The sequence below is a fragment of the Diceros bicornis genome, chromosome X, assembly GCF_020826845.1.
Source record: "Diceros bicornis minor isolate mBicDic1 chromosome X, mDicBic1.mat.cur, whole genome shotgun sequence".
Lineage (NCBI taxonomy): Eukaryota > Metazoa > Chordata > Mammalia > Perissodactyla > Rhinocerotidae > Diceros > Diceros bicornis.
In genome coordinates, this window is record NC_080781.1 from 39,086,351 (window position 1) to 39,112,517 (window position 26,167).

Here is a 26,167-nt window from a genome sequence, read left to right on the forward strand (position 1 = left end):
GGTTTGTGGTGAGCTGGAAGTTTTCCCTGAAATTCCAGCCGATGATAGATTTTTTCCCCCTTCTTCCTTCCTTCCTGTAATTGGTTAGTTGTTGCGTTGCCTGTCACTTGTGGGCAAAATAAGTTTTAGTCGTTTTGGTTCCTCAGCAGTTAAAAATCGCTAGGGCGGGGCCGGCCTGGTGGCTTAGCGAGCGGTTGAGTGCGCGTGCTCCGCTACTGGCGGCCCGGTTTCGGATGCCGGGCGCGCTGACGCACCGCTTCTCCGGCCATGCTGAGGCCGCGTCCCACATACAGCAACTAGAAGGATGTGCAGCTGTGACATAAAACTATTTACTGGGGCTTTGGGGAGAAAAAGGGGATAAAACAAAATCGCTAGAGCAAGTTACATGTCGAGAGTTGCTAATGTGGAGAAGTCTTAAGTCAGAGTTGGCGAGCTTTCTTTGTCTTTCTCTCTGTCTTGAATGGAATGACGATACTCCATCCTAGGATATATATAGTATAAGAACATAAAGTACGTGTTTTCCAATAATATATCTTGAGTTTGGCTTCCGCAAAGATTATCAGTTTTTTTGATCCTTGAATGGTTCACCTCTTTATTGTTGTGGCTGCTGGAACTAAAGGTTGTGATTCATTTAAGAATCTGCTCTTTGTTTAAAACTTCTTTCAGATAGAAAGTCATTGAGAATTAGCTTGCATAGTATATATGTTTGCTATACAATACAAATTTACTTTGTGTTGAGATAGTAAAATAAAATGAAATAAAAATCTAGAACAGTGGTATATACTGGCATATAATATCCGTAGAATGAATATTATGTCTCTCTCCGAAAGCTGATACAGTTAGGTGATCGTGCATGTGTTTTCATTGCACCCTATTTCTCCATATAACTTCATTTAAATGTGTTTAGTGTTTTTTGAACTGCGATATTAAAAAAAAGTAAGTAAATTACTGGTGCCTCCACTCCCTCCTGTCGCAGTTTGGGAATCACCAATATTTTATTCAGTCTACTCATGACCTGGAATTAAAAATGCAATTGAGAAATACCCAAGGAAGCAAATAGTGACTGTAACCCAAGTGGTCAGAAGCCCATGTCCAGGCAACAAGCAAAAGTTGTAGTATTTTCAAGAACTAGAGAGCTGGTGGCAGAACACATTGAAGGAACACAAAGAAGACACCTACTTGGTGTCTTTTGTAGTAAGACAAATGTGAGATACTAAATGCCTTGAGGGGTATATTATTTTAATAATGACATAGTAGTAGTAAATCTGAGATTTCAGTAGATGCATTAGTTTGACTTGAAGACCCCAGTGAAGATGCTGATGTAGAAATAAAAGGATTGTTTCTTTGCTTTTACAAATTCCTGTCTGCTTGTCTCTGTAATCTTAAATCTTTTCAAACCTGTGGAGAGAGAGGGACATGGGAACAAAGATCTGTTGTGAATGCTGTCCCGAAGGTTTTTCAAATGATAATATATATTAACGCTACGTAATAAGGGAAGATGTGTTTTAGACAATCATAGATTTGAGAAGGCAGAAAGGTGCTAGAGAGCTAGGTACGTCAGTCGTTTATATACAGTGAAACAGTAAGCTCTCTGAGATATCATTTATCCCAGGGTATAAATATAACTTTTTAGTCTAGCCTTAGGGGGGAAAATCAAAGAAATCTATTGATCTCATAACCTTAGGCAACCACAACCTGTTCTGGCCTAATGATGACAGTCAGTGCAACTGACAGATTTATTTGTCCTTCTTTCCTTCCCTTCCCTTCCCTACCCATAGACTCACCCACTAGCAGCTAACTTGCTGCCTGTAGTGTTACACATTGGGCTAGGGATGAAAAGAGAAATGCTGAGTTCTGCCTGTAGTTAGCGCATAGTCTAATATAGGAGTATAGATTGAATTTTAAATCTTTTCCTTCCTTGCATTTCTATTGCATCTGATTCTGAAGAAGACTCCCGTTTTCTGGCAGGGCTATCACCCTTAACCTACATTGTTGTTTCTTTTCGTCACTGTGCTGTCTATATGGACTTTTCATCAGCCACGCCCTCTTTTGTTTTGACAATCTTAACTCAGAGCCATCATATTTCCAAGCATGCTAAAGTCTCTGTCACCTGCTAAACCTTTATTTGACCTTCTTTACTCCCTCACTCTATTTCTCTAGATCTATCTTTATTTAATTCCAAATGAATTATAATATGACATTGGACTTCTCTTTTTATTCTTCAGTTACACCTTACTCTTTTACTGAAAAACTTTTCAGGCTGCTTGTGACTTGTAAGGAAATAACTTGGATTAAATGGCTTGATGTCACAGTCTCTTAGGAATTGGTGAGGTTAGGATTAGAACCCAGGTTTATCTAAAGCTGCTTCTTTTCCTACTATATTCTGTCACCTTCCTGGTGGCCCTCATTTGATAATGTTGACCATTTTAACACAAGAAGTACACTTATTTTTACATTTACACAGATAATATGTTCATTGTTTAAAGAAAACTATTAGAATACATATAACCATAAAAGGTAAACAGCCTGAGAGCAGGAGCCATGTGTTTGTTCACATCTGTATTTTACTGCTTCTAGCTTGGTGCTAGCCACTTAATACTTAAGAAATATCATGTGAATGCATTAATGACTCATTGGTATTTTATCATCTGGAGGCAAATTTTTTTTTTTTTAACATTTTTTTATATAAATCTTTAGAGACTTTTCTATTACAATAAATTTTCAGTATTTAAAAATTGAATTAGGGCTGGCCCTGTGGCTTAGCGGTTAAGTGCATGCGCTCCGATGCAGGCGGCCCGGGTTCGGATCCCGGGCGCGCACAGAGGCACTGCTTCTCCGGCCATGCTGAGGCCGCGTCCCACATACAGCACCTAGAAGAATGCAACTATGACATACAACTATCTCCTGGGGCTTTGGGGGAAAAATAAATAAATAAAATAAAAAAAAAAAATTGAATTAAACTGCAACTTTCTTTAACCCAATGTATCATGTTAATCTCTCCATCTGAAAAACACACTTTGTAATATTTCCATTTCCTGCACTATATTATCTGTCTTTGCACACATCCATGTTTATAATCTTAGAAGGAATACCTTGATGTGGTAGGCTTTACTAAGTGAAAGGGTATTAAAACTTTTGACAGACAGTGCTAAATTAAGCTATGAAAAAGTTTTGCTAATGTATATTTATAGTATTGGTAGAATGATAAAAACTGCCTATTTTCTTGAATTCTTGCCACTATTGGCTATTTCCCTTATCACTACTGAGTAGTACCATTATTATTATTATTACTATTTAATTTCATCATACATAGCATTCTATCATATAAGTAAACAATTCCCTCTTGGATGTGTAGACTTTTTTTTTTGCTGTTAATGTAATCACTATATTATCTATCCTTGTAGCTATTATATAGGTGATTGTTTTATCCTTGATAATTTCCTTGTTTGATTCCTCTCTTCCTCCTATTTTTATGAGGTAAAGGGTAAAGAAAGATTATAGAACCCTTAAGTTGTTATAATAAATTTAACTTGCTTCTCATTGTTTTCTTTTGCATTTATTTTTTTCAGACCCAGCTCCTTTGTTAGTACTTTGCCAGTTTTCTGTACTCTTTTAAATTCATTATATTTTTCTTTTTTTTTTAATCTGAAAAGACAAAATGGGTTTATTTAAAAACAGAATAAAACTAAAAATTATGAAAAAATAATTCCAAGTCCATAAATAAAGGTGGTTCCAAGGATTAAAAAGAGCTGAGCTTTGGAAATTGGTTGACAAAGAGTTGATATTAATATGTTTGGGCACACCATTCTTGGTTAAGTGGCAAAAGAAAACAACAACCTTGCTGGAAGTAATGTTAAAAAGATTTCCTAGTGGGATGAACAAGGACTTCTTGAGCCACTGAAGAACTCAGGAATCACAAAATGAAGATTAGGTGATTTAGAGAAGGAAGAGCCCAATCATTATGAAGGAGGTTTTAGGCATTATATGAATGTCTAAACAAATGATTTCCCTCGTTCTCTATTAATGACTTTAGAAAAAATCTAGTTACAGTGGACTAGGAATTGTTTTTCATGCAAACTTGAGTTAAAGATTAGAAATAAGGACTATGCTTTGGTTAAAAGGATTTCACTAGAGAGACTCTGGTGATGGGTACTTTGTATATAGTCTTTAGAGTTTTAATGATTTATTTGATTAGGAAACATAAAATATGTTAAGGTCTTTCTTAAAATAGTATGCTAGGCCTAATGGGGTAAAGTATAATTGTTGAGAAATGTGTAAATCAGTGGAAAGGTAACAGATGCTCATGGAAGAAATGTCTCATTTATAAGTCTGTGCTTGCAATTTGGAGCATTTACTTTTGTGACTTTGAATTTGAGGATTCATACTTATTTCTCAGTTCGCCATATTGTAGTGTGGATGCCATGTTTCTCCCAGCTGATAATCACGTAGGCTTCCTGTACCTCAGTTTTAGTTACTTTGGAGGACATCATACTATCTCTTTAAGGGCCCCTCCAATTCTAAAAGGGGAATTTTATGAAGTCATGTAATATATATTGTTATTCAGGTTATTGGAAACATATCCTCCATATTTGTTGAAATCCTGTAGCATCATTAAAAGAGCAGTCCAGGTTTGATACGGTGACTGCACAAAATGGCCAGGGATCCTGTCCTCTATTGGTTAGGATGTTTTTAGGCATATCCAAGACCTGATTCTAGCTTAAACAATAAGGAGATTTGTTGCCTCACATAATTGAAAGTTCATAGGTGAGTTGTTTAAAGTCTAGAAGTATCTGGGTACTTTCCATCTGTTTCCTCCACTGTCTTCTATGGGCTTCATCCTAAGAATAGTTCTCGTTGAAGTAGCAGTTGGTGATATAGGCTTCCTTGTTCACGTCCAGCAGTAGAGAGAGAACAGCTTTCCCATGACTGTCATCTATAAATCAATGGTAATTTCTGGACAGAAACCTTGTTTGACTATTCTGTTCCAGCTAGTTTGATAAGTTGATTTGCTTTTCTTTTTAGAAAGACCATTAATCAATGACTCTTATGAGCTAGCTACAGTCACGTGTGAAGAACTAGAAAACGGAGGATGGCTTGAAATAACTCTTCATCAAAACTGGAAAAATTAGTCTAAATGTCCTTCCAGTGATAGGTTGGTTGGCATCATCTTTATGCAAAAAAGATGAACATTATTCAGATAAGTTAGTTGTTCAGATATGTGATGATGTTTTTGGGTAATGCTTCTCTCTAATTTAAACATATTCAGAAAGTTCTCTATATGGTATTCATATGTATTTTGGCTGTTTACTGGTAAACAATGCGAAAACATTATGTGTGGAGTTTTAGAAAATGTTACTTTCTACCCCCCCCCCCATTTTTATCAGTATAAAATTTTACTACACTTGTTGAAAATCTAATTTGAAAATCTAACATTCTTTTTTTTAATTGAGGTATAATTGACATCTAAAATTATATTAGTTTTAAATGTGCAACATAATGATTCGATATTTGTATATATTGTGAAATGATCGCAGTAAGTCTAGTTAACATCTTACGTCACCATACGTAGTTAAAAATTTTTTTCTGGTGATGAGAACTTTTAAGATTTACTCTCTTAGCAACTTTCAAATATGCAATATAGTATTATTAACTGTAGTCACCATGCTGTACATTACATCCCCATGACGTATTTATTGCTCACCAGTATTTTTAAAAGAGCTCTCTTGACCAATTCTAATGAGCATCTGTAACTTTTAGTTTACTTTTTTACCTCCTCTTCCTCCTCACTGAGTTTTTAGATTGACAAGGAACTACTTTAATTTTTTCCAGAGCCTTTTATACCTTGAGATGTATTTAGGGGTATGGGATGCCCTGTTTTGGAATTGAGTTGGAGTAAGGTAATTGTGAGCCAGATTTTTTGTTGATTATGTGAAAGGAAGCATCACAAAAGAAATAGTTCCTTTGCTCTTTGATGTGTTTGAGCTCTTAGTCCTTCTTGGAACTGAGATCCCTTGTGAGAACAAATAACCCATCACGTTCTGGAGTAGCCTTGGAAAAATCTTAATCCTTTTATCAGATTTGGTCTCTGAGGAAGATCAGATTGATTCAAGAGGTAGCCTAGATTCTGTTCAAGTGCAGGTCTGAGATATGACCATGGTTTTACATCCTTGAACGCCTATACATGTGACATTTGTTACCATGTCTGACTATGAGTAGGGAGACCCTAGATTTCTAAATTGTTTGGGCTTAAATAGCACTGTCTGCTAGGAGATGTGTTTGGTGGGAAGCTTGTTATAATATTTCTTAAAACTTGTATTATTGATTTTGAAATGGACATAATTATGACTGACTTACTTTCCCTTTTTCAGCATTATCTGCATACCAGAGGTACTACAGTTTACAATCTGACTACTGGAAGGTTAGTGCACATTTGCATGCCTGTTTCCTATTTGTTTTTTTGGCAGATTACTGCTGGTTATACTCAAAATGACTTGTGCTCTTGCTTTTTTGTTTGTTTTGTTAATTCTTAAAAATATTACTTCTAGGGAAAAGGGGTTGGAAGAGGAAAAATGAGTGTTGTTTGTGCTATCTTGTATGAACCACCTTGTATTTTGTTAAAAGAATTAGATTGCTCTGATACAATTTATTGGCTAAAGATGATCCTAAGTGTGAGAATTTAAAAGCAAGCAAAACCAAACAACAACAAAAGGATTCTTTGGTTTTCTTGTCTTAAGTTGGTACCTGGGAATAAAAGAAGCCTGAAGATGGGTGTATCAGGCTGAAAAGGGAAGGCGTAATGGGAAAGTTATAATGGAAATCTTTCTTGGTACAGTCTGTCTGTAATTGGAGCTTGGAGGACAACTGAACCTAATCATTTTTAAAAAGACTTACCTAAATGAAGAACTGTGCATAGCAATGAATCATCTATTTTCTTAGTTTAAACAGTGCATAAAGTTACCTGGGCAAGGTTAATCTTTCACATTGTGTTTACTTTTAGGTGTAAATTTATTGACCAGTGGGGTTTCTCTATCTGAATTGACATTTCAGATTTTTGAGGTGGATTTTATTTTTATGTCACCTAGTTTATCTTTCTTTTTGATTTGTATAAGTTTTAACAATATATTTTGGTAATTTTTTTAAATGTATTCAAAATATCTTCTCTAGTCTGGCTTATCTTTTTTTTAAAAAAAGCTTATTGAAGTATAATTTACATACCATAAAATTCAGCTGTTTTAACTATGCAATTCAGTGACTTTTAGTAAATTTCCAGAGTTGTCCAATCATAATCACAGTCTTATTTTAGGACATGTCTGTCTTTAGTACATGTCTGTCTCCCTGTAATGGAACTTCATGCCGAACCCTTGGCAAGTACTAATCTTTTTTCTGTCTTTATGTATTTGTATTTTTTGGGTCTTTTATATAAATGGAATCATATAATATGTGGTCTTTTGTAACTGGCTTTTTTCACTTAGCATATATTTTCAAGGTTGATCCATTTGTAGCATGTAGTACTTTATTCCTTATCATCAAATAATATCCCATTGTATGGATATACCACATTTTATTTATCCATTCATCAGTTGATGACTGTTTTAGTTGTTTCCACTTTTTAGCTGTTGTGAATAATGCTGCTATGAACATTCACATAGAAGTGTTTGTGTGGACATGTATTTTCAGTTCTCTTAGATAGATAACTAGGAGTGGAATTGCCAGGTTGTGGAATAAATCTATGTTTAATATTTTGAGAAACTGCCAAAATTGTTTTCCAGAGTGGCTGTAACATATTACATTCTCACCAGTAATGTATGAAGGTTACAATTTCTCCATATCCTTGTCAACACTCGTAATTGTCCAGTTTTTGAGTGTAGCCATACTAGTGGATGTGAAATAGCATCTTATTATGGTTTTTACTTACATTTTCCTAATGACTGATGATGTTGAGCATCTTTAGTGAACATTTGTATATATTCTATTTGTATATATTCTTTGGTGAAATGCCTATGTAAATCCTTTGCCCCTTTTTAAATTTATTTATTTATTTTTTTGGTGAGGAGGATTAGCCCTGAGCTGACATCTGTTGCCAGTCCCCCTCCTTTTGCTGAGGACGATTGGGCCTGGGCTAACATCTGTCCCCATCTTCCTCTACTTTATACGTGGGATGCCTGCCACAGGCTTGATAAGCTGTGCGTAGGTCCGCACCCAGGATCTGAATCTGCGAACCCTGGGCCATGCAAAGTTAACCACTACGCCACTGGGCAGGCCCCTGCCCATTTTTAAATTTATTTTTTTAAAAATTAGTGCGTTTTGAGAGTACTTTATACATTCTGGATATAATCCCTTATCAGATATATAATTTACAAATATTTTCTCAAAGTCTGTGGCTTGTATTTTCACTTTCTTGATAGTATATTTTGAAGTGCAAAAAATTTTAGTTTTGATGACATCCAATTTCTCACCTTTTTCTTACGTTGCTTGTACTTGTGTTGTACCTAAGAAATCTTTGCCTAACCCAAGGTCATGATGATTTATTCCATAGTTGATTCAATCAGTTGCTTCAGTGTTTGCCTTTACAGATAGTACTGCAGTAAATAGTAAAAGTGTCTTTTCATATTTTTGTTACTGATTCTTTGGTATAGATTCTCTTTGGTATAGATTCCTTTATAAGTGGGATTGCTGGGTGGAAGGGTAAGTGCTAAATGCTGCTCCTTTGGGAGTACTTGTTTCTCCTTGGTCTTGAAAGTGTCTGTCAACAGGCTTTTTGCTAATCTAATAGGTGAGAAATGGTGTCTTACTGTTGTTTTAATTTGCCTTTTTTAAAATTGTTAGTGAGGATGAGTTCTTTTAAAGTTTAAAGAATATTTATATTTCTTTTTCTTTGAAGTATTCATGTCTCTTGCTCATTATTCTATTGGGCCATTGTTTTCTTTCTCTTCTTTTGTATAGCTGTATTTTATGTATGAGGTGTATTTATCCTTGATCTGTGATATAAGTTGCAGTTTGCCATTTGTTGTTTTACTTGGCTGTTTGTTTTCACCCATGCAGAAGTTTTTTATTTCTATGTAATTAGATTTATCAGTCTTTTCCTCTATTGCATCTGCATTTTGAATAATAGGACAGTTTTTTCCTCACTCCCAGGTGTTAAAGAAATTCACCTACATTTTCTTTTAGTGCTTGAATGGTTTTATTTTTTAATTTAAATCTCTGATCCATTTGAGTTTTATCCTTGATTTATAGTATGAGGAACATCTACATTTATCTTTTTCCTTATGGCTAATTATCCCAACACAATATTATTGTTAAGAAATTCATCTTTTCATCCAGTAATTTGAGATGTTGCCTTAATTATATGCTAAATTTTCATGTGCAGTTTTGTCTATTCCTGGATTTTCTGGTCTATTTCATTAGTCTGTTCATGAACTAATACCATACTATTTTACTCATAGTGGTTTTATAGTATGTTTTAATGTATGGTAGTGCTAGGGCACCCTTTCTCCATTGTTTGTGTCTATAGGGTTTCCCTGGCTGTCCTTTGTTGCTTGCTTTTCCAAATAATCTATCTAATTAACTTGTTTAGCTCCACAAAAATATCTGATCATTTTTTTCTCCAGCTTTTTGAGGTATAATTTGCATTATTTTAAGTATACAAATCTGCTGCATTTTAGCAATTTATATGGGGTTGTGCAACCATTACCACAATTAAGATATAGAATGTTTCCATCACTCAAAAGTGTTTCCTTGTTCCCCTTTACAGTTGATTCCCATTCTGGGTTCCTGGTCCCGAGCAACCAGTTAGTTATCTGCTTTTTATCTCTCTAATTTTGCCTTTTGTAGAATGTCATGTAACTGGATTCAGACAGTATGTATTCTTTTGCTTTTGATGTCTTTCATTTAGCATGCTATTTTTGAGATTCATCCATGTTGTTTGCATCAATATTGTGTTCCTTTTAGTCATTAAGTAGTATTTCCTGGAATGATTATGCCACAATTAATTTTTCCGTTTATCAGTTGATAAACATTTGGGTTGTGTCCAGCTTTTGGTAAATATGAGTGAAGTGCTGTGAACATTATTTGTCTATGTAGACATAGGTTTTCATTTCTCTTGTATATACCTAGGATTTGGAAATGCTGGGTCACATTGCAGTTGTAGGTTTAACTGCCCAACTGTTTTTCAAAGTGGCTGTACAATTTCACATTCCAACTAGCAATGTATGAGATTCCCATTTGTTCTACATCTTGGCTAGCACTTGCTATTGTCAATCTTTTTAACTTTAGCCATTCTAGTAGGTAAGTAGTGTCTTTTTCATTTTGGTTTTATCTGCATTTTCCTGATGAGATAGTGATATTGAGCACCTTATGTGTGCTATTGGCCTTTTGTATACTTTCGTTAATTACCTGTTCACATTTTTTGGTCATTTTTGATTTCTTTTTTTGTTTTCTTAATTGAATTATATGGGCTCTTTATTCTGGATAAAAGCACTTTGTCAGATACATGTTTTGGAAATATTTTCTCACAGTCTGTCTCTCGCCTTTTTGTTTTCTTAATTGTGCGTTTTGAAGAGCAAATGTTTATAATTTTGATGAAGTCCATTTAATCAGTTTTTTCTTTTATAGCTTGTGATTTTTGTGTTCTGTTAAGAAATCTTTGCCTACCCCAAGATCATAAAGATTTCCTTACCTTTTTCCCCTAGAAGTTCTGTAGTCACATTTCTTATATTTTGGTTTATGATACATTTCAAGTTGTTCATGATGTGAGATGATCATCAGTGTCTGCCCCCTCACCCCCCCATAGATACCCAGTTCCAGCATCATTTGTTGGAAAGACTATCCTTTCAAAATTGAATTACCATTTCCTCTTCCACTTAATTTTGTGTCTATCTGTAGATTCTCTATGTTCCAGTGATCTGTATGGCTATTTTAAAGCCAATATCACAATGTTTTGTTATATGTCGTCTTGAATTCAAGCAGTGTAAGTTCTCTGTGTTCTCTTTCAAAATTATTTTGGTTTGTCTAGGTCCTTTGCCTTTCCGTATAAAGTTTAGAAGCAGTTTGTCAATTTCTCTTGCTGGGATTTTGATTGGGACTGCATTGTATGCATAGACCAATTTGGGGAGAATTTCTGTCTTCTCTAATAATGCATTTGCTTGTCCATGAACATGATATATCTCACCATTTATTTAGGTCGTGTTTAATTTCCCTCAGCAATGTTTTATAGTTTTCACCACACATTTTTTGTTGTTCATTTCTATTATTTTCTTTCTTTCTTTCTTTTTTGTTTGAGGAAGATTGGCCTTGAGCTAACATCTGTTGCCAATCTTCCTCTTTTTTTCTTTTTTTCTCCCGAAAGCCCCAGTACCTAGTTGTATATCCTAGTTGTAGGTCCTTCTAGTTCCTCTGTGTGGGGCGCTGCCTCAGCATGGCTTGATGAGTGGTGAGTAGGTATGTGCCCACGATCTGAACCCGTGATCCCGGGCCGCTGAAGGTGGAACATGGGAGCTTATCTGCTACGCCACCAGGATAGCCCCTATTATTTTCTTTTTGATGCTGTTATGATTGGAGTCATTGTAAAATTTTATTTCTAATTGTTTGTTGCTATTATCTAGAAGCACAACAGATTATTGTACACTTACCTAGTATCCTGCTAACTTGATAAACTATTACTTCTAGTAGCTTTGCTCTAGATTTCTTAGGATTTTTGTATCTGCTGCCTGCAGATAAAGACAATTTTACTTTTTCTTTTCTAATCTGTGGATACTCTTTTAATCTTTTTCTTGCCTCGTTGGATTGGCAAGAACCTCCAGTACAGTGTTGCACAGAAGGGAACATTTTGTATTGTTCCTGAGCTTTGGGGAAAACATTCAGTTTTCACCATTGAATATGATATTAGCTGTAGGGTTTTTGTAGATGTAGATTGAAGAAGTTCCTTTCTGTTACTAGTTTTACTTCTGGTTTTTTCTTTTCTTTTTTACCATTTATAATGAATAGGTATGGAATTTGTCAAATTATTTATTTATTGAGATCCTCTGCATTTTCTCTCTCTCTCTTTTTTTTTATGAGGAAGATCAGCCCTGAGCTAACATCCTTGCCAATCCTCCTCCTCTTTTTCCCTTTTTCTCCCCAAAGCCCCAGTAGATAGTTGTATGTCATAGTTGCACATCCTTCTAGTTGCTGTATGTGGGACGCCGCCTCAGCATGGCTGGACAAGCGGTGCCTCGGTGCGCGCCTGGGATCTGAACCCAGGCTGCCAGTAGCGGAGCGCGTGCACTTAACCCTCAAGCCATGGGGCTGGCCCCGGATTTTCTCTTTTTTAATGTGTTATATGATTAACTACATTGCTTGATTTTTCAGATACTCCTTGGGTAACCCACATTAGATATATTTTCCTTTTTATATGTTGATGGCTTCGGTGTAGTAATATTTTGTTAAGGATTTTTGCATCTTTGTTCATAAGTGATGTTACTCTATAATTTCTTCTTATGACTTTGTCTGATTTTTGCATCAGGGTAATTCTGGCCTTATAAAATGAGTTGGGAACTGTTCCCTCCTCTTCTATTTTCTGAATGTGTATATAGGGTTGGTATTATTATCTTTCTTAAATGTTGAATAGAATTAACCAATAAAGTCATCTGGGCCTAGAGAGGTTTTAACTACAAATTCAGTTCCTTTAATATATACAGTGTATTCAGGTTTTCTTTTACTTTTTGGGTCAGTTCTGTTTTGTCTTTCAAGGAGTTTGTCTTTTTCATGTAATTGTCAGATTTACTATTTTTTGTATTATAACCCTATTTTCCTTTTAATAACTGGAGAATCTATAGTGAAATGTACCCTCTTTCATTCCTGATATAGGTAATTTGGTCTTCTCTTTTTTTTTGATCAGCCTGGCTAGAGGTTTATCAATTTTATTGATTTTTGCAAAGGAACAGATTTTTGTTCCATAGATTTTTTTTTTCTTCAGTATTGTTTTTCTGTTTTATATTTCATTGATTCCCGATTGTCTTTATTATTTCCTTCTGCTTACTTTGTGTTTAATTTTCTCTTATTTCCTAAGATGGAAGCTTAGATTATTGATTTTCTATCTTTTTTTCCTAATACAAGTATTTAAAGGTATATATTTTTCTTAGTGTTGCTTTAGCTGTGTCCTACAAATTTTTATATTTTTCATTTTCATTATCATTCATTTGAAAATGTTTTCTTCTTTCACTTGTGCTTTCTTCTGGCCCATGGGTTTTTTAGATATATATTGTGTAATTTCAAAATATTTAGGTTATTTTAGATATTTCATAGTTTATGATTTCTAATTCTGTTTTATTTATACAACATACTCTGATTTTATTCTTTTGAAATGTATTGACATTTCTCTTGGTTCAACAATTGAAAACAAGCACGTGATTTGCATTTGTTGATTGTATTCTGCTGTAAATAACAGGTAAAGATGATTGATAGTGTTTTTCAAATCTCTGTCTTTGATGATTTTTTTATCTTTGTCATTTGCTGAGAGTTATCTCTTCCTATGATTGTGTCTTTTAATTTTGCCTTTTTTTTCCCTTAATATATTATGAAGCTCTCTTATTAGGTACATACACATTTATGGTTATTATTTTTACCTGATGAATTGACCCTTTTATCATTATGAAATACTTTTTACCTCTGGTAGATCTTTTTGTCTTGACATGTGTTTTATGTGATATTAATATAGCCATTCTGTCCTTCTTAGGCTTGTTATTTATGTGATATATCCTTTTCCTTTTCCTTTCAACCTCTTGGTGTCTTTATATTTACAATTCTTCTTTTCTAGATAGCTTATAAATGGGTCTTGCTTTTTTTTATCCAGTCTGAAAATTTTTGCTTTTTACTTGCACCGCTTAGCTGCTGACAGTTAATGTAATCATAGATATGGTTGGGTTTGGATCTTTGATTTGATTTTTCCTTTTATGTTTGTCCCCTGAGTTTCTTGGTCTTAAGTTCCTCCTTGCCTGCTCCCCCTACTCCTTTTTTGATATTTGAATCTATTTTACAATTTCACTTTACTTTTCCTATTGGCCTTTTCAGCTATTCTTTTCATTATTTTTCAGTGGTGGTTCTAGGGATTATGGTATACACCTTTAATTTTTCACAGTCAAGTCTCAGTTAATATTGTACCAATTCACATAAAATGTGGAAAGTTTGCAATTATATAGGTCCACATGTTACCCACCCATGTCCTTTATGTGATACTTGTTATGTATATTAGGTCTACATTATTAACTCCACAAGAAGATGTTATTTTGCTTTGAACAGCCCCATATATTACAATCTAATAGTAATTGTTTGTATTTACCCATATGGTTACCGTTTCTGATGCTTTTCATTACTTCCTGTGAATCATTTCCATGTGCTGTCATTTTCTTTTAGGCCGAAGAACTTTGTTTATCATTTCTTTTAGTAAAGGTCTGGTGGAGATGAATTTCTTTTATCTGAAAATATTTTTTTTAATTTCATTTTTAAAGGGCATTTTTGCTGGGTAGGGAATTATGAGTTGGCTTACTTTTTTTTTGTTTTTTTTTAAGTGAAGTTCTGCTCTCTTCTTGCCTCTGTGTTTTCTGATGAGAAATCTGCTCTTACTGTTCCTCTGTATACTATTTATTGTTTGTTCCTTTCAAGATTTGCTTTTTATCTTTGGCTTCCTGTAGTTTGATCATGATATACCTCTGCATGGTCGTCTTCATATTTATCCCTTTTGAGCGTCTTGAATGTGCATTAAATTTGGTCACTTTTGGTCATTATTTCTTCAAATAATTTTTTGTTTGTTTTCTTTCCTCTCCTTCTAGGGATCCTATTCCATGTAGGTTAGATAGTTTGTTTTTATCAAAATATCCCTAGGGGCTTTTTTTCCCTTTTTCTCTGCAATCTTCACATTGGATAATTTGTTATATTATTTTGAAGTTCATTTTCTCTTTCCTTTGTCATCTTCGTTTAATTATTAGTTCAATCCATTGAATTTTATTTCAGATATTACATTTTTCAGTTTTAGATTTTCCATTGGGTTCTCTTCTATTATTTTTCTTTCTCTGTTGAGATTTCCTGTCTTTTCATTATTCATAAGCATATTTTGTTTATGATACTTAAAATAGACACTGTAAAATCCTTGTCTGTCATTTCTAACATCTTTGTCATTTTGGGTTTGGTCTCAGTTGATTTTCTTTTTTCTCAAGAGTGTGTTTTGTTTTCCTGGATCTTTGTATGTTGTGTAATTTTGTGTTGAGTACTGGACATTATGAAAATTATTCTAATTCTTGATTCTGTTATCTTCTTCTAACAGGTGGTTTTTTCTCTTTTATCAGGCAGTTATCTTTATGGGGCTTGAACTGCAAACTCATTTTCTTTGAGTGTGGGCTTAAGTATCAATTTAGATCTTTTGTCTTTAACTTATCTGTTTTGAGTCTGTAACTTGCATACAGTAGTCAGCCAGATATGTGGATAGACAGAATTTAGGGCTTCCTTCTCTGACTTTTTCCTTTCTGGGATTTCCCTTAATTCAGTGGTTTGTGATTTCTCCTGGTTTTGGTCTTCTAATTTTCTGTATCAGAATAACTGTGCTTTTTCTACCAGTGACCCACTACCATGCGCACTATGCCTGGCACCAAGTTAATAGCCATTAAAATGGGAACTCACTCCATACAACTTTCCACCTCTGAGCATGGCCTTCTATATTAGTTTCCTATTGCTACTTTAACAAATTACCACAAATTTAGTGGCTAAAACAACACAAAGTTAATTATTTTACAGTTTTGGAAGTCAGTCCAAAATGAGTCTTAAGGGGTTAAAATCAAGTTGTCACTAGGACCAGTTCCTTCTGGAGGCTCTGTTGGAGAACCTGTTTCCTTGCCTTTTTGCATCTCCTAAAGGCCGCCTACATTCCTTTGTCTCATGGCCCCCTATCACATCATCTTTTGTCCCCTGGCTTTTGTCCTCATGTTGCCTTTTTTGGCCTTTGACTTTCTTGCCTTCCTCTTATTAAGGACCCTTGTGATTACATCGGGCCTACCTGGATAATCCAGGGGAACCTGCTCATCTCACGACCCTTGATTTAATCACAACTGGAACGTATTTTTTGCCGTGTAAGGTAAATATTCTCAGTTCCAGGGATTAGGATATGGACATCTTCGGGGCCAGTATTCAAGCTACCATATCTTCCCACCAGAATCTGCCTGTTTCTGTTTACTCTTGAGTGCCTTTTAGCTAGCTGCTTTATGTATTATAAACTCTATAAACCAGAGTTTATAGTTTTTATAAAACTGTAGTTATTTTGTAGTTATTATCTGCAGGAGAGTCTTCAGTATTATCTTACTTAGCCTTCATTGGAAGCAATAGTGTGATAACATATTGTTACCACTTTGCCTGCTTCTGAGCTTCATAAAATGTAATCATGTAGCATATTTTTTAACTCTATCTTCTTTTACTTAGTACTGTATTTGTTAGATTCATCCCTGTAGTTGTATATTGTAGTAGTTTGTTTTTGTTGCTGTATAATATTTCATTTGTGTGAATATACCACAATTTATTCATTTTATTGTTGAAAGACATTTGGTTTTTAATGAATTTTGACTATTACTGATCTTAACTGTGTGAGTTCTTGATGCCCTGGTAGTTGTCTGATGCCTGAAAACAGATTTAAAACAATATTTTGTCCAGTTTTTCTAGTTATAATTACTTGGAGAGAAGAAGGGATTGAGATTTAAGTCTGAAACAAATTAGTCTACCATTGCCAGAAGTGAAACTCCCCTCTAATTTTACTTATAATAAGGAAAACTTTTTTATATTATTTATATATTATTAAAAAACTTACTGTAGACATTTCCAATAATAAGGGAACATAAGTTCATTATGGAATGGCTAATAAATGGAATAATAATTTACCATCAAAATAATTTATCATCAGTAGTTTCTTATTGTACAGATTTCTTAAACAGGCCATTAGAGATACTCCCACATGTCAAAAGCTGCCTCCCCGAATACCAAGAACACAAACCTGAGTTTATTGCTTACCCCATGGTAATGGAGGACGCAACCTCTGCAAAGCTTTGTTGGCATCTCATAGTGGGTCAGAATTGATTGAGAATTGTAACTTTGTTTTAAGGCAGGTTTTTCAATTTGGGAGCTTTTTTAGGTAAGAATCTTAATGCAACAGTCCAGAAATGGTGGATATAGCAAGGCAAGGAATTTGAGGTAAGGGTTTCAAAGAATCTTGGGCCACAACTGTTGTTTGGGCTTTTCATTGAAGAGTTGATGGTTCCTGTGATAACAGACAAACCTTGTGCCTGGGCAGGAGACACAGAAAAGTAAAGTAATGCTATTGAAGACAGAGGACTAGCAAGGCAAGTTAACATAGACAGTCAGGTGTGGTTTAGGTTCTTAGGTTCAGGCTGAGTGTGGGGGTAGATGGTTTTGGTTCTCTCAGGGTTCAAGAACTTGTACCAGATACCATCACTTAAAGACATTAATGCTACTTATTTTAATAGCTCTCTTTTAAGCATCAATAAATAATATAACAATACTGTTTGTGATCCAGTGGTTATTTACCTGATGAACATGCTTGGTGGCTAGTGGTGACCAGAGTTCACATGCATGAATCTAATTTTTTTTTAACTTTTTATAGTTTTGTCCAATTTTGTGTGATTTATACCCACACTATATTGTAAATCGGAGAATGTAAGTATAGGATTTTTTTTCTTTTTTTTGAGATATGAGTCAGATAATTATCTCTTGAATTTTTTTTTTGAGGAAGATTGGCCCTGAGCTAACATCTGTTGCCAGTCTTCCTCTTTTTTTCTTTTTTCTCCCCAAAGCCCCAGTACATAGTTGTATATCCTAGTTCGAGGTCCTTCTAGTTCTTCTATGTGGGATGCCCCCTCAGCGTGGCTTGATGAGCAGTGAGTAGGTCTGCACCCAGGATCTGAACTGGCAAACCCCGGGCTGCTGAAGGGGAACGTGTGAATTTAACCGCTACGCCACTGGCCTGGCCCCTATTTTTTTTTTTTTTTTTTTTTTTGGTGAGGAAGATTGGTCCCTGAGCTAACATCTGTTGCCAGTCTTCGTTTTTTTGCTGAGGAAGATTAGCCCTGAGCTAATATCTGTGCCCATCTTCCTCTATTTTGTATGTGGGATGCCACCACAGCATGGCTTGATGAGCGGTGCATAGCTCCACTCCCAGGATCCGAACCTGCGAATCCCGGGCTGCTGAAACAGAGTGCTTGAACTTAACCACTATGCCACTGGGCTGGCCCCCATCTCCCGAATTTTAATTGCAATTACCTCTTCAAACCTATCCTCTGCAATTAGATCTTAAAAAATAAAGTGATTCCCCATCCTGTAGGTCCTCAGTTCTTCATCTGAAATTGTTGCATCCGGAATTGTGTAGAGCTGAGAGAATTTTTTTTTCTTTTGGATTTCAGAAAGATAATAATGCATTTACTATATTACATAATATCCCCTGTGGTGTCGGGTGGACTCCTGCAAGCAACATATTTACATCTCTGCAGTGACAGTATGAGTAGTTATATAAGTGGGTAGATAAATAAAGACTTCTGTCAGTTCAAGCCAGAGTTTTCATACCGAAAGAGTTTTGGTGGCTGATTTATGATAAACTTAATTTTTGTTAGAGCCCTTTGGAATTCAGAATGGACAATTAGTGATCACTGATCTATGATCTATAATTAAATCTCAATCTTTAACACTTCAAAACTAAATAATGTTTATTATGTAATTGAAAATTTTATTTCTTGAGAGATCGTGCTTTTCTTACTTAGTTCAGTACAAATGACAGTCATTTTTGAAATGGTGAAAATTTGCCAATCCTCATGACTATTCTATCATGCCATTATATCTTGACTGTTAATGATTGTAATAAATTCCTTTCTAATACTAGCTAATAATAAACAAAAACTTACTTAACAATTTATTCTGCATACCATGTAGAAATGGCAAAGTAATTACACAGCATAGGGGAGGTAAAACTTTCCTCTGACCTCTTAGGTTCTTGGCTAGGGCCTGCAAGTTAACACTTAAAACAGATTAACAGGAGGAAAAAAACAGTTTGCACATGCAATGCATATACATGCAGGAAAACTCAGTGATGAGTAACTCAAAGGGGTGGTTAGAATTTGGGGCCATATACGAACTTAGTAAGTGATGGGGAGAGGAAGAAAGGGCACTTATGGGAAAACAAATGACTTTTTGGAAAGATAAGTGGGTCATTAGGAGAATAGATGGGAGATATAATCATCTTATGACAATGTCTGTTAGAGTTGCTCCCTGGGAGGGGTTTATGACAACGATTAAGTTCTTTTGGGAGGCTCTGCTTTTAGCATATAAGGGATTTCAGGAATTCAGATGCTGTCAGCTCAAAATAATCCTTATGCCAAAGTGGCATATTTTGGGGTATCGTGTTCTGATCCACTTCAACAACAACAACAAAACCTAAACTCATTCATGAGTCAGAAAAGTTTAGAAATTCCTGTTATGGTTTATGGTATAAAGTAGAAGAGTAGGAATAAAACATTGTAGGTACACTGTTAGTGTTGCTGTGTGTCAGTATACAAGTAGAAGACTGTAAGGATATATGTTAAAATGCGAAAAAGTGCTGGTGCTTTCTGATGATTTTTATCATGTGTACTTTATTAAATGATTTGTGATATACTTTTATTTATAATTGTGAACTTTTAAACAAACAAAATTGACTCCTTTTCCTTCTTTTTTCCCCATTTGAATTAAAGAAAAGAAAGAAGGTTTTAAATTATGGTAGTATGCTTGTCTAAAGGAACCACTGACTGATTGTTGTGGAAACAAGGAATGATGGAGAACAATCTTTTTCAGTTTAAAAAATAATTTGCCTGTTCTACATGCAGGGTGTGTAATTTTTTTTGTGCACTGATTCATTAAAATATTTGTGGGTACAGTTCTTCTGATTAACAAAACTCTGATCAGTTCATTCACTTTTTCTCTCTCTTTTTTTTTTTTTTTTTGTTGCTGAGGAAGATTTGCCCTGAGCTAACATCTGTTGCCAATCTTCCTCTTTTTTTGCTTGATGAAGATTAGTCCTGAGCTAACATCTGTGCCAGTCTTGCTCTATTTTGTATATGGGTCGCCGCTACAGCACAGCTGATGAGTGTGTAGGTCCATGCCCAGGATCCGAACCGTGAACCCAGGCCGCCAAAGTGGAGCATGCTGAACTTAACCACTACATTCACTTAAAAAAAAAAACCCACTTTTACAATGGCTTTGATAGAGTTGGGCTAAAATTTAATTTGGGACACTGAACAAAAAATTGAACATTAAGTTTTACATATATCTATGTGCCTGTGTGTGTGTGTGTGTGTATATATATGTATGTATGTATATATACATACATATATATATATAAAATGGGGCTTTATAATATTACTGCTGAAGAGGATCAAGTATTTCAGGAGCTCAAAGCTTGCAGAGATTAATTTGCATATGTTTTGGTATGCTAATTATAAACAATTCTTATCCTTAAAGCAGATTCACCAAAGAGGTGTATTTTACTGCTTGATTCAATACATGAATCAAGAAAATCGTAATGCTATATTTCTTACCAGCTCTGAAAATTGTGCTGTCCTTCTTTCCTAATGGGGGCTGATTAGTGAGGTTTTCTTCAGCCCATTTGGCTCCCATATGGTTTTATTTTTTTCGTTAATGTTGCACTGATGTGGGATTAGGGGTTAATGTTGGGTAGGGGAGAGATTATGCGGAGAGAATTATTATAATGGAAACACTCAAGGTTCTCCTAATTCAAATTCATGTTTTGAATTTAGAAATGTATTGAGTATTTAAATATATCAGTCTTGAAGTGCTTTGTAACATGAAAATATTTAGAACTTTAAGGTAAGACAGAACTGTAATTACTATTTCGAAAAGCTTAATGCTTAAATTAACCTGAAAATAAAACAACTTTTTTGCCTATAAAGCCAGAGACCGGGAGAATGAGATCATTTAAAGAATGTTAGGAAAAGTTAAAAAGCAGTATATTTGAGAATAAGAGTTAGATTCTTTTTAAATTTTACAATTTTAGAAGTAGAACACATCTTAGAAATCATTATTTAGTCTCTTTACTTTATGGAATAGACATACTGTGTTCAGGTGGTTAAGGAAGCCCCCAGGTCAGCACAAATTTTTGGATAAACTAATGGAATCTGTACTCATCTTCTAGGGGCCAGCCCTGTGGCCTAGTAGTTAAGTTCGGCACACTCCACTTTGGTGGCCCAGGTTCCATTCCCAGGAGCAGACCTACACCACTCGTTGACAGCCATGTTATGGCGGCGACCCACATACAAAACAGGAAGATTGGCAACAGATATTAGCTCAGGGCAAATCTTCCTTAAGCAAAAAGAGGAAGATTGGTGACAGATGTTAGCTCAGGGTGAATCTTCCTCAGTTAAAAAAAAAAAAAAAAAAAGCCAACACTGTACTCATCTTCTGACTTTTCAGTGACTTTTTCTGTTACACTATTTATGTCAGTCACTAATTGGCTTTTACATTCATTGACAAGGGCATCGTTGGCAATACAGGGATAAGTAAGATAGTTCCTGCTCTCAAGTTGCCTATGTTCTTGTGAGGGAGACACAAATAAGCATAAGTTTTTGGTAATTGATATATTGGAGGTATGAGGGAGGCAGAAGTATATGTCTTTGTGTGAGGGATGTGGGAAAGTCTGAGTGGGGATTAGAGAGACTCCACAGAGAAGTTGAAACCTGAGGGAAGGATTAATGAGAGTTTTCCAGATAGGAGACGTGGAAAGGCTTTCCAAGAAGAGAACTGAGTCAGGACATGTAAGTACAGTAGGTGTTTAGGGAACTCCGAAATTCTTGGTCTAGAGCAGAGGTCCAAAAACTTTTTCTTAAAAGGCGAAATAGTAGATATTTCAGGCTTTGCGGGCCAAGAGGCAAAATCAGTTATTATGTAGGTACTTAGCTAATCATTTACAGCATAATCATTGTAAAATGTAAAAATCATTTTTAGCTCCTGAGCCTTAATTTTTTATTTATTTATTTTTCCCCCCAAAGCCCCAGTAGATAGTTGTATGTCATAGTTGCACATCCTTCTAGTTGCTGTATGTGGGACGCGGCCTCAGCATGGCCAGAGAAGCAGTGCGTCGGTGCACGCCCTGGATCCGAACCCAGGCCGCCAGCAGCAGAGCGCACGCACTTAACCGCTAAGCCACAGGGCCGGCCCGCTCCTGAGCCTTAAAGAAAAAATTTGACTGACCATAGTTTATGGACCCCTGTTTTAGAGCCTGGGGTAATTGTTGGGGGTATAGACCTCAAAATGGGGAAAAGAAGGCAAGGGCTAGATAGATGGTAAATGGATTTACAACAGTTAGCACAGATCTGGAGTCTTAGATTTGTTTCAATATTTAGTCAAATTCTGTAGTGCTGGAAATCAGAGCCATAAAATTAAATAAATAAAACACAATGACTTCCCGGGATTGATTGGAATTGCATTGACTTTGTACATTAAAAAAATACCAAACAAAAAAACCATCATTGTAAAGAGACTACTGTCTTTTTCAATAAAGATTTATAATTTTTTCATAAAGTTCCTTTTCATATTATAAAATAATATATTTTACATCTTACAGTTTTATTGCTATTATAAATGTGATTTTAATTTTTTTTTCCTCTTTGCTGCTATATAGAACTGCAGTTGACTTTTATATGTTAATTTAAATTTATCAAGCAAACTCACTGACTTTTACTAACTCGGCTAATTTGACTATGTTACTTTGGATTTTCCATGTAGACTATCCTACCTTTGTAATTAATGATAATTTTGTTTCTTCTCCAATTTTTGTGGTCTTTTCTACTGCCATTGTGGTAACTAGGATGCCAGCACTGTATTGATTGAAAGAGGTGGTGTACAGTCATGAGTTGCATAACAATATTTCCCTCATCGATGGACCGCATATGCAACAGTGGTCCCATAAGATAAGTACCATATAGCCTAGGTGTGTAGTAGGCTATACCATCTAGGTTCGTGTAAGTACATGCTATGATGTTAGTGTCGGGGAAGAGGGAGAATCCCCCTCTGCCCTTTCCCTTAAGTTTCTCATGGCTGGCCAAATAATTAAAAAGACAGGTTAGCACGAGAAAATAATACCAAGTTTAATAACATGTATACATGGGAGAAACAGGGGAAACTGAGTTTCTTGACAAAATGGCAGAGATTCTCATCTTAAATACTATCTTCAGCTAAAGACAAAGGAGGATGTTGGTGGTGGGGAGGGAGACAGAAATCACAGTAATCAAGGGTATGCAGATTTAAGGCCTCATCCTCCACACTGATAAGTTTCTAGAGAGGCCATCTCCCCTTCCCCCCTTCCCCCCAGCACAGAGAGGGAGATACCTTTACAAATGGAGATTTCCCTTATAAATGTAAATGTTTGTCTGGCAACTCTTTGCAGGGCCACCTAGAGAATGTGGCCTGGGAGAGACAGAATTTTTGATAAGATGGGCTTGTTGGTGCCTTTCCTATCGCAACATCTATATTATATTATATTACAGCCATCATAGGAATAGTAACTCCTTCCTGAAACAGGCCTTCTATATTAAATTCTTTAGGCAGTCTGGGGGAGGTCAAATGTCCGTCAGAGAAAATAATCAAGGTAAAGAGATATATTTCAGGGTAGCCAATTTTGATCTCCCACATTAGCAAAATGATGAAATCACCTAATGATGTGTTTCTCAGAACATACGCCCCGTTGCTTATGACACATGAGTGTAGTGCATTTGTCTTGTTTCCTATCTTAAAGGGAATGTTTTAAATGTTTTACCATTAAGTGTGATTACTTTTAATTTCTTCTTTTTTTGTAAATGGCAAACTAAGATTATCATTGTTAGATATTTCTGGATTGGAATTGCTAACGTGTAGTATCTTGGCATCTTTGTTCATAATTGAATTTGGTCTATATTTTTCCTGTCTTAAGTTGTCTTTATCTGATGCCTTGGAGCTGGTTCTACATTCCAAGGAGCTGGTCAGAGGAAGAGGAAGCAGAGGGCAACAACCCTTTCCTTTAAGGGAATCATGAGATTGTACACATCCCTTCATACATATCTCACTGGCAAGAATTTAATAATATGACCACTCCTAGCTGCAAGGGAGGCTGAGAAATGTCTTTCTTTTGTCTGATCATGATAATAGGATAGAAAACAGTAAGAGAAGTTACACATGTTGTTGCAGAATAGACTGTATTAGTAATACAAATTAACTTATATTATTGGTAAATAAGAGAATTATATCTTTATGACATGAAAGTCTTATTGTCTCAGTAAAATCTTTTTCTAGATAATGGGAATATAATTATAAACTTCAATAGGAAAGGGAAAAGCTCTCAGCTTGGCTGCTGCACTGGCAGCAGGAGTCCTGTAGTCTAGATTTTAAGAAAATTAAACATGAGTACCTGCATCCAGAGCTCCTCCTCAAAAAGGCACTTCCCCAGTCTTGTGCAACTCGCAGCTATTTTCATTGTCTCAGCGTCTGCCAGCTCTGCTCTAATTAAAGGGTTCCTGGCATTCCACCTTCATTGTTTTTTGTTCATTTTTAATATCGACCATGGCACCCTGTCACCATGCTGAGCTTTCTGCTTGAGTGGTTCAGGTGATCTCCAGGTACCAGTTACTGTTTTTGAAATCTTCTGGTTATAATGTTGCATAGGTTTTGAGTAGTCTTGTCTATAACTCTCTTTTATTTCTAAGTTCTTGCTCTCTCTCTCTCTTTTTTTTTTTTTTTGGTGAGGAAGATTGGCCCTGAGCTAACATCCATTGCCAATCTTCTTGTTTTTTTTGCTTGAGGAGGATTAGCCCTGAGCTAACATCTGTGCCAGTCTTCCTCTATTTTGTATGTGGGTCACCGCCACAGCATGGCTTGATGAACGGTGTGTAGGTCTGTGCCTGGGATTTGAACCAGTGAACACTGAGCCGCTGAAGCAGAGTGTGCGAACTTAACCACTACGCCACCGGGCCGGCCCCTAAGTTCTCTTATTTTTAATGTGTAATTTTTTAACAACGTGTTACGCTTATCAAAAATTTTTATGTATCATGCTATATCCATTGAGCAGTTACCGTGTGCTAGCTAATTTTCTTGGTGGCGTTAGATACATTGTCTCTTTTACTTTTCACAAAAATCCCCTGTGCCAGGTAGGATTTTAAGTATTTTACATGTATTATCTCATTTAATTCCTCAAAGCAACCCTACGAAATTGAGACTCAGTTAACTTCTTTCCTGAGTGTTAAGTAAGTGACAATGCTGGAATTCTAACCCAAGTCTGATGGCCCCTACAGCCTGATTTCATGATCACTATGCAATAATACGCATAGGGTTTGGAAGCAGAACTTCTGCTCTAGTGCTATAACTTTGGGCCTGATGGATATGAGTTTTTGCAACCTCTTTTGCTATATTTTTATAACTAGGAAAACCCTTCTAAGTGTCCAAAAGGTAGTTGAGACTGTATTAAGAAAGTAATTCAGTATAAATTGAATCAACAAAATATTAAACTCTTTGATGAAAAATGTGTATCAGGTTATTTAAGGCTGTAAGAGATTGATTTATTTAGCAGCAAACCTTTCCTAAATAACTTATATATGCTGGTTACTTTGCCATAGGGATCAAAAGACGACTTGGGTTCTATCTCTACCATTTTAGAGACTCATGTTTTAGTGGAGGAGATAAACAGCATATCTGTAATAGACATGGATATTAGTTTGGACACATGTATCAGAAAACCTGACTCTCTTTGGGCTGGGGAGTGTGTCAGGTAATACTTCTGGAAGAAAGAGGTGAGTGATGTGTCAAAGGATGGGTAGGAATTTGCCAGATTGAGAAGTGAGTTGAAGGAAAGATGGCATTGGCTTTTTGAGCAGAGGAAGCAAACATGTTTAAAATCACAGAAATGTGTAAGAGCGTATTTTTTTTTTTATAGATGGGCATGTTATTTGTCCTGATTGAAGTGGTGGCTATGCGATTGGGAAAATTGAGCAAGAGTCATAAAATGAAGATCCTTCAAGTCAGGCTAGGTTGTAGGGACTCTTCAGAGGAGTTTAAAATAGAAAGTGTCACGTTTGAGATTTTGAAAGCTTGTTGACAGTGATGGAAGGTAGATTGAAAGCGGGAACATGGA

General features: G+C 35.6%; 1 protein-coding gene across 14 annotated transcripts in view; it reads left to right on the forward strand.

The window, feature by feature from the left end:
- KDM6A (lysine demethylase 6A) overlaps positions 1–26,167 on the forward strand; it is a 200,495-nt gene that overhangs the window by 71,035 nt on the left and 103,293 nt on the right. For all 14 annotated transcript variants that reach the window (XM_058535698.1, XM_058535699.1, XM_058535700.1 and 11 more), the window contains exon 4: positions 6,369–6,418. In XM_058535698.1, coding sequence (XP_058391681.1) covers positions 6,369–6,418 — 50 coding nt within the window. The remainder of the gene's footprint in view (positions 1–6,368; positions 6,419–26,167) is intronic.